The following is a 9,204-nucleotide window of genomic DNA, read 5'->3' as shown; positions in this document are numbered from 1 at the left end:
TGGTGCGTTTGGTTTGGGATGAGTGGTTAAGTCGGGCAAATGCAAGAATCAAGCTCAGAAACATGTGCACATTTCAGACCCGGCTCCTGGTTTTGAATGACTGTGACAATGCAGGGCAGAATGAAAGGCTGGAGTTACAGCTCCGTGTACACAGGAAACAACTAGCCAAGTCACATCACCTGGAGGTGCCTCCCACACGTGGCCTGCTTGAATACAGACGTCCATAAAGCAAGTGAGGTAAAAAACACCCAAAGCTGAAAGATAGGCAGATTTGATTTTATTAACAGTATGCTTGTCCACTTCTAGAGATGGAAGACAACTTTTCAGTTTGTTGGCAAACTGGATTGAAATAAATCAACTGCCTGAAAGGTATTCTGAAATGTTTTGTTTGTACATATCTGGAGTGTTTGTTTAGTCGTCTGACTTCCTGTCCTATTTACAAGTTGTGGAGCTGATGCGTATTCAGAGATAGTTCTGAGCATGTCAAAACAATACTAAAAACCAATGTTACCATCAAAATTATTCTTGGGCCCTTAATTAGACACCACGTAAACACAAATCCTTGTAAGACATAATCGAGAGCAATAACACCAAAAGCTTTGTAAGTTGTTAAATCTTACTTTATCCCAGATACAAAAGCAGTTTCAAACAGACTCAACAGAAAAGCACAAGCAAAGACATGAACCTTATACATTTATATAAAAAGTTAACATATTCGAGTATCACCCAATTGTTTTTGAAGTTTTGTCATAGTTATCTTGACAAAATATCTTACCGACAGTAAAAAGTTACATAAAAATCTAAAAAGACGTCATTACATTAAACATCTCTCAGAATCTTAAATTGTTTAATTCTTCCTTTTGTATCTTTTCTTCAAGTTTACAATCACTACTACTAATATGACACAATAAAATGCCAGAAAATTGAGGTGTGTCATACACCCAAACAGAGCTTTTAAATCGTTGTACAACTGACTGCTCATAGAATTATTCTGTTTTTCTTTTAAAAAATGGTTTGGGCAAAAGCTTCAGCATCGGTTTCACTGTGTCCCGGAGCCTTGGATCCTCCCGAGTAATTCCATAGTTGTAGTTCCCGTAGTATTGGCTCCACTGATTCTGGTTCTGGTAATACTGGCTCACTGCTGCGCATACTGCAGAACAAACAAAATGTGGGCATTGTTAATCAACAGACAATCCAGACCTTTCCAAGTGAGTCCAAGATGAATGAAAACCGCCTTTTAAATCTATATACCAAAACTCTCGTTTGTTTGTTCCTGAACTACAGCTAAAACGGTACATGATAGATCGAGAATTTTAGGCCCACCTTACTCACCATCAGGCAGACCTTACTCATATTGGTGCTAATGGAAGATGTTTCATTGAAATCAGTGTTATATTTTTTGTTATTTACATTTTAAAGTTTTAAATCTATCTCGAGAGTGAGGGGGGAAGGGGAGGGAGGGGAAGGGGGAGGGGAAGAGAGAGAGAGAGAGGGGAAGGGGGAGAGAGAGAGGGGAAGGGAGGAGAGAGGGGGGAAGGGGAGAGAGAGAGAGAGAGAGAGAGAGAGAGAGAGAGAGAGAGAGAGAGAGAGAGAGAGAGAGAGAAGAGGAGAGAGAGAGAAGAGAGAGAGAAGAGAGAGAGAGAGAGAGAGAGAGAGAGAAGAGAGAGAGAGAGAGAGAGAGAGAGAGGAAGAGAGAGGAAGGGGAGAGAGAGAGAGGAAGGGGAGAGAGAGGGGAAGGAGGGGAGAGAGGGGAAAGGGGGGGAGAGAGGGGAAGGGGGGAGAGAGGGGAAGGGGGAGAGAGAGGGGGAAGGGGGAGAGAGGGGAAGGGGGAGAGGAGGGGAAGGGGGAGAGAGAGAGGGGAAGGGGGAGAGAGGGGGAAGGGGAGAGAGGGGGAAGGGGAAGAGGGGGAAGGGGGAGAGAGGGGGAAGGGAGAGAGGGGGAAGGGGGAGAGAAGGGAAGGGGGAGAGAGAGGGGAAGAGGGGAGAGAGGGGAAGAGGGGAGAGAGGGGGAAGAGGGGAGAGAGGGGGAAGGGGGAGAGAGGGGGAGAGGGGAGAGAGGGGGAAGAGGGGAGAGAGGGGAAGAGGGAGAGAGGGGAAGAGGGAGAGAGAGGGGAAGGGGAGAGGGGAAGGGAGAGAGAAGGAGAGAGGGGAAAGGAGGGAGAGAGGGGAAAGGAGAGGGAGCGCGGGGGGAGAGAAGAGGGTGGGAGGAGGAGGGAGGGAGGAGGGATAGTGGGAGAGGGAGATGGGGCTGGAGAGGAGGGGGGAGATGGGGAGGGGGCCGAGGGGGGAGGAGCGGGTGCTGCCACCAATGCAGGAGAGGTTCGGGCCAACGGGTCCACTTGGTCTAGTAAATATTTAAATGTAGATATTTCATTAGGTCAGGGTATTGACTCTAGGAGACACATGGTTTGAGTAAAACACAAAGTACTGGAATAAAACATTCTGGGCGGCAGTAAAGTTGCTACTTCGCAACGCCAGAGACCCTTGTTCGATCCTGGCTATGGGTGGTCTGTACGGAGTTTGTACGTTCTCCCCGTGAGTTTTCTCTGGGTACTCCGGTTTCATCCCACATTCCAAATGCAGATTTGTAGGACACTTGGCCTCTGTAAATTGTCTCTAGTGTAGAGGATGGAACTAGTGTCTATCGGTGATCATTGGCGCGGACTCGGTAGACCAAAGGGCTTGTTCCACGCTGTATCTCTAAACAAAACTAATCCACTGGTGTCACTCCAGCTCTTGGGTTCATGTTTATTATTGTCACAGGAACCGAGGCACAGTGAAAAGCTTAGCTTTGCATATTATCCAATCAGTTCAGATAAATACTATATATATATAATTATATTCGTTAAACTCAAGAGATGGATTCTCTGGAATATCGAAGGTTAAGGATAGACGATGGAAGTATATATTATGAGAGTCAAATACAGGCAGACAATTGGAACCTTTATCCCCAGGGTGGAAACGTCCAACTAAAGGCATAGCTGTAAGGTGAAAGGGGGAAATGTAATGGAGATGCACGGGGCAAGTTTGTGTTTAAACACAGACTAGTGGAGGCAGATATGATAGTGGTGTTTGAGGAATTTAGATAGGCACGTGGAAGTGCAAGGAATGGAAGGAGTGGAAGGATATAGATCACGTACAGGCAGATGAGATCAGTTTAACTTGGCATGATGTTCGGCACAGACATTGTGGGCCGAAGGTTCAGTTTCTGTACTGTACAGTTCTAAGTTCTAAAGAGCAAAGGGAAGATGCAAAGTGCAGAAGATAGTTCTCTGCATGTAGCACACCAGTTCCACAGACAAAGTGCAATGTCTGCGACTCACGGCGCCAGGAGGAAGAGGGCTCTGCCCGAGCCAGCTGCCTACCCCTTTATCGGGGTTACATCCGCGCCCGGGTGGTGTTGGAGAGGGACCGCGCGCTGTCCACGGGCACCCTGGAGGATTTACGGGACCGCTGGGCACCACGGGGGATTGGATGTATCCTGGATGGGGATTGTAATATAATTGTATAATAGTTTCAATTGGTATATTTGTTTGTATAATATTCTGGTGGTGGGTTCTGTTTTGGTTTTATGGTATTGTATATATTATTTTAATATTTGAATAAATATTTTTGATTTAATTTTTTTTTTTTTAATTTAAAAAAAAGTGCAATGTCTGCAATGGGGTAGAGGTGAATCTGAGTTTGTGCTTTACTCAAACATGTGTGTTTTACTCAATGCTTTTGAGAGATTGGGCACAATAACCAATTTGCCCAGACATCCATAAGAACACAATCCACTCCAAAAACCAGGGTCTGCCCTGCACCACTTCAATAATCTTAGCAGCCAGTTTCGGGCCTGGCCACGCACTGGTCTCAAATGGCCCTGTATTAAGTTTGCCAACAATTTTGGGACGAGTATAGATGAGACACGTTGGTCTGTGCAGGCAAGTTGTGCAGAAGAGCTTGGGCCAATTCTACATTACATGTAGTAGGAAGGAACTGCAGATGCTGGTTTAAACCAAAGATGGACACAAAAGGTTGGAGTAATTCAGTGGGACTCATTGCATGACTATACCAACCAGATGGCCTAGAGAACAATTCAGGCACTCACCTGCTGGTACTGGTTTGGGTACTGCTGGCTGTAGGGCTGTGTTGCAGTTTGGGGCTGAGCGTAGGGTTGGTTGCCATAGCTGTAGCTGTAACTAGGATTGTATGCTTGATTGTATGCTTGATTGTAGGCCTGGCCATAACTCTGCCCGTAGGCTGCTGGCGCCGGGGGAGCCGGTGCCGGGGCTGGAGCTGGCAGCGCTGGCACAGGGGTCGGCGTGGTCGTCGGTGCGGCCGGCGTTGGCTGAAGTAGGAACAAAACATGGCAAGTGTTTTTTTTAAGTTTTTGAAGAGATATAGCACGGAATCAGGCTCATCACCCCACACTGCTCATCATTCACACATTCAATTCCACTCGACACACGAGGGGTAATTTACAGAGGGCCAATTAACCTACAAACTGCACGTTTTTGGGATGTGGGAGAAGACTCATGTGGCACAAGGGAAACGTGCAAACACCACACAGATAGCACCCGAGGACAGAATCAAACCGAGGGCTCTGCGGAAGGCAGTGGCTTTACCAGTTTGCTGCAGAGTTCAACTGTTTCTGATGTTTAGTACTATTGACACACAAATATTTTCAACCGAGGCAAAATATCCAGTACAGGAAGCACTGGCTGACAGGTGAATGAATATGAACTCACTACCTCTTCCCACAGATGCGCCTGACCTTCCCCATAGTCTATTTTTTCCCGTTTTTGTGCAATGTATTTTTGGTTTATTATTGTCACTTGCACCGAAGTACAGTAGAAAACTTTGTTTGCGTGCTATCCAGTCAAATCATGCCCAACATGAATACACTCAAGCCATACACAAGTATAATGGGTAGTGCAGAGAAAAATAAAGAGTGTAGAATATAAAGTTACACCATTAGTAATAGAGAAAGTGCAAACTGAAAAAAAGTACCAGTGAGACAGGCTGGAAGATCAGGACTACACCCAAGCTTATGGGAGGACTGTTCTGTAGCATGGTAACACTAGGGAGGGGGTTACTCCTGTATAAATGCAACCTCTTCCTGTTTTCAACTGCTGGCATTGAGAGAAATCCAGCAAACTTGCTGCTCACTACTTCCTCCACCTTCCGGAAAAATTGAAAGCTAATTTCCAAATGACTGACCCACTCTCGTCCATTTTATTATTTGACAGTGATTACCAGGCTCTGGGTGTAGGTGGTCTTGTTGTAGGTGGTTGGGCGCGTCAGGTTGTAGCTCGGGGTGCGATTGTAGGTACCGCGACTACTGTTGTTGTTGTTGTTGGGCCAGCGGTTCGGTGGGTTACCTGCACGGTTAAAACCTACATTTAAAAAGAGACAGGCAAGTTTTATCCATAGCAAGCAAGTACTCTTCATCACAGGTAAAAGACTATCCACCAGTAGTTAAATAGTAACAAGCAAGCCGTTCAGTTCCATTAACCAATTCAACCACCACACAATAAATGTAAGGTAGTCACACAATGCTGGAGTAACTCAACGGGTCATGCAGCATCTCAGGAGAGAAGGAATGGGTGATGTTTCGGATCAAGACCCTTCCTCAGTCTGAGGAGGGGGTCTCGACCTGAAACATCGCCCATTCCTTCTCTCCCAAGATGCTGCATGACCCGCTGAGTTACTCCAGCATTGTGTGTCTACCTTCGATCTTAATCAGCATCTGCAGTTTTTTTCCTACATAAAAGTAATCTGACTCTGCCATCAATCTTGTTTTGTCAAAGTTTCATGTTTGAGGTCTTCAAATGTTTCCAATCGGCTGTGTTTTTTTGAGGAAACGAGGTTTTTATGAGCTTTCACACGAGTGCTTCAAACCTGAAGGATCTGGTGTTATGTTTGGCATTTAGTCACTGGGAAATAACTGCATCGAACCAGGCCATTCGACCCACCACGTCAATGCTGGCCATCAAACTCCCAGTTTCACATTTATTCTAACCCATCTTATTCTCTCCATATTCACATCAGCTCCCTGCTAGATTCTACCACTCAGATATACATCAAGGGGCAATTTACAGTGGCCAATTAGGCTACCAAACCACACATTTTTGGTGCATGGAATGAAATCCCAAGCTGAGATTGGTAAATTCTTGATTAGTAAGGACATCAAAGGTTACGGTGAGAAGACAGGAGAATAGGGTTGAGAGGGGAAAATAGATCAGCCATGATAGAACTGAATGGGCCAAATGGCTCCTATGTCTTATGGTATTTCACAGGCGATTGTGCAAACACCACACAGACAGGAGTTTGGGATTGAACTCAAGTTGCTGGAGCCATTAAACAACAGCTTCACTAGCTTTGCCATAGTACTGCCCAGGTACTGGATTGTTCGGGTCACTGGACATAAAATTCTCATTTAGCATCTAGTAAAAGTTCTAAATGGAATTGTATATAAATAATATTCGCAGCTTCTAAAGCAGTTCTGAATAAACTGGGATAGTCTATGTTCCTAAGTTCTAGGAGCAGAATTAGGCCATTTGGCCCATCAAGTCCACTCCTCCGTCCAATCATGGCTGATCTATCTTTCCCTATCACCCCCATTCTCCTGCCTTCGCCCCATAACCCCTGTCACCTGTACTAATCAAAAATCTGTCAATCTCTGGTGTAAATATATATATTGACGGCCTCCACAGCCTTCTGTAGCAATGAATTACACAATTTCACCACCCTGACTAAGGAAATTCCTCCTCATCGGCTTTCTAAAGGAAACTCTTTTTATTCTGAGGCTATGGCCTCTGATCCTAGACTCTCCCACTAGTGGAAACATCCTCTCCACATTCACTCTATCCAGGCCTTTCACTATTCGGTAAGTTTCAATGAGGTCCCCTCTCATGCTTCTAAACTGCAGTGAGTACTGGCCCAGTGCCGACAAACGCTCATCATATGTGAATGTGGAGCGACAATTACTAACCTCCTCGGAACCCGCCACGTGTGAAGCCACGAGAAGCCTGGCTGCCGCGATTGTCAAATCGGTTGAAGTTCCCACGCCCGCGGAAGCCTGCAGACCGGTTGTCGAAGCGTTTGTCAGGGGGAGGGCCGGCCCTCTTTCCTTCGTCGTTGTACTCGCTCACCAGCTTCTGCGACTCCTCCTTCTGCAGCTCCACATAGGACACGCCATCGAGGAACTCGTCCACCGAGGGCAGGGTGAAGTTCGCTGCATGCCACAAAAGAGAAGACAAGACACAGCGAGAAGGGACAAGTTAATGGCATCACCCAGAACTGGCAAAACTTACAAATCGAGCCGCCACAGGACGGACCATGGCACCAGTGAGCCAACACCACTCGTCACTGGGAGAAAGCAGGGTTCAAAGAAAAAAAGGTGCTGCAGACTCCAGAAAACTGGTTCTTAATTTCCGTTTGGCACAAAGTGGAAACTGGTTATCATCAGTGCATTTATAGATAAATCGGAGAATCTGGTGATCCCCATAATGTTCTCAGTGTACTGACCTCAGCTCTACAGTACGTCTGGCAAGAGGGAAGAGATGGTGAAATGGGTTTGATGCGGGATAAGTAACAAAGGATGAAGGGGAAAAGAGCTCTCTGACTTGATGCTTTTTTTTCCTTCCAACTGTTTTTTTATATTAAAAAAAACAGGCTTTGCATTTCTAGATTCCTACCTTTCATTTCTAAAACTGCATGATCAGGAACATCCTTTCCTTCCTCATCAGTGCGCTTTATTGTCCGTTCTGTTAAATCGGCATCCGTGGGACAAATTACAATAGCCTTGCGTTGAAACCCTTCAAAAGGACGCATTTTTCGTCTCTGTGCTGATCCATAAACATTTGTCTAGCAATGGTGACAAAGAAGAGGCAAAATTGTTCATTATTTGTTGCTTGGCTTGCAGACAATGAGGCCTGTAAACGACGAAATAAACACTTTTACCCCCTCACAGCTCAAGCTTGCGGGCAGGGTAGGCATCTGTGCCCTTTCTCTCAAAAGAAACTTACCGCTGGATTTAGAGTCGCCGCACTGAACGTTTTAAACGTTTATATAAATCCAACATGGGTTTGTGTGCAAGGCTGAAAGAGATTCAAGAATCCTTGCTGCTCCATAATTTAGGCGTACTAAACCAATAGTTCAAGATAAACAGCAAGAAACTGGAACATTAACGGTTGCTGTCCAACTTGCCTATTATTTCCCCATCTGCCATATCTTTATTTTACAAGAGTTTATTTTCAACATGTCTGGTCCTAGGTCTTACATATTCTATACAAATTGCCAAACAGGCTATCTCAACATCTGTTAAAGGACTCTGAACACTTTTGGTCCTATGACAGTAACTAAACTACAACAAAGCAAATTCAACAAAGACGATGCAAAATGCACAACACTACAAGTACCCCTGCACAAAACCATTCGATTTAACTAATACAAAGTCCAACTAGCTCCGTTTAAATGTGTATAAATCACAATTAATGAACAGAAAATGATGTTCAATTACAGTCAAAAGTAATTTTGCTGGAATAGATCATTCATTACATGTTCCTTTTACATTATTCCACCTTAAAATTGGTCATTAAAACTAACAAGCACGAGTTTGACAAATGTATCTGAAAATGGGGGCAAGTATTTTTCTGAAATATCTGTTCAGATGCCTTTTGGTTCCAAAGGATTGTAAATAATACCGCCAGTGCAACTAGAATGATGACGATTGAATAGCTGTCCATCATACGAGTACATCATGATTTATTTTGGTTATGCACAGAATTTGTATGGCGTAACTATATTCCACATTGCAGTTTGCTGGATAAATAATCCCAGTGTTAACAGGGCACCCTGTTAAATGTTGCTCATGATTGAACATACAAGTAAACAATGCTGTGTAATTAAACAATCAACTCTTTGTTACCTCCTGCATTGCTTGCAATTCAGAGTATGATATAATGGTATTAACGATTAGGGTTTTTAAAAAACAACTTGTTTTGCAGTGCACAAAATCTTTGGTATCCATATCAGATCTGAGTGGCTGCTTGTTCCTGACATTATGAAAATCCTTCCATCAGCAACTGCCCACAAGTGCTACCTGACTACAAATAACAATAATCCTGGTTGAGAATTTCAGCCTTTCTGTGCACTGAATAAACCAAACAACACTTAACCCCAACTCTCTCCATATCCAACAGCATTGAATAGAATT

The 9,204-nt window shown here is 44.5% G+C and overlaps 2 protein-coding genes across 2 annotated transcripts in view; one reads left to right on the top strand and one right to left on the bottom strand.

Moving 5' to 3' along the window:
* LOC144611744 (cytochrome P450 2G1-like) overlaps window positions 1–683 on the top strand; it is a 14,883-nt gene extending 14,200 nt beyond the window's left edge. Inside the window, exon 3 of the mRNA XM_078430977.1 lies at window positions 631–683. Coding sequence (XP_078287103.1) covers window positions 631–683 — 53 coding nt within the window. The remainder of the gene's footprint in view (window positions 1–630) is intronic.
* The window catches only part of LOC144611870 (heterogeneous nuclear ribonucleoprotein U-like protein 1), a 40,143-nt gene continuing 30,945 nt past the window's right edge, over window positions 7–9,204 (bottom strand). Inside the window, 6 exon segments of the mRNA XM_078431179.1 lie at window positions 7–1,138; window positions 1,141–1,150; window positions 4,093–4,332; window positions 5,241–5,380; window positions 6,979–7,221; window positions 7,685–7,853. Coding sequence (XP_078287305.1) covers window positions 987–1,138; window positions 1,141–1,150; window positions 4,093–4,332; window positions 5,241–5,380; window positions 6,979–7,221; window positions 7,685–7,853 — 954 coding nt within the window. The 3' untranslated portion in view covers window positions 7–986.

Source organism: Rhinoraja longicauda, chromosome 41 (genome assembly GCF_053455715.1).
Source record: "Rhinoraja longicauda isolate Sanriku21f chromosome 41, sRhiLon1.1, whole genome shotgun sequence".
Classification (NCBI taxonomy): Eukaryota; Metazoa; Chordata; class Chondrichthyes; order Rajiformes; family Arhynchobatidae; genus Rhinoraja; species Rhinoraja longicauda.
The sequence above is the reverse complement of the archived record's forward strand: the minus strand, read 5'-3'. Positions and strand labels throughout refer to the sequence as shown.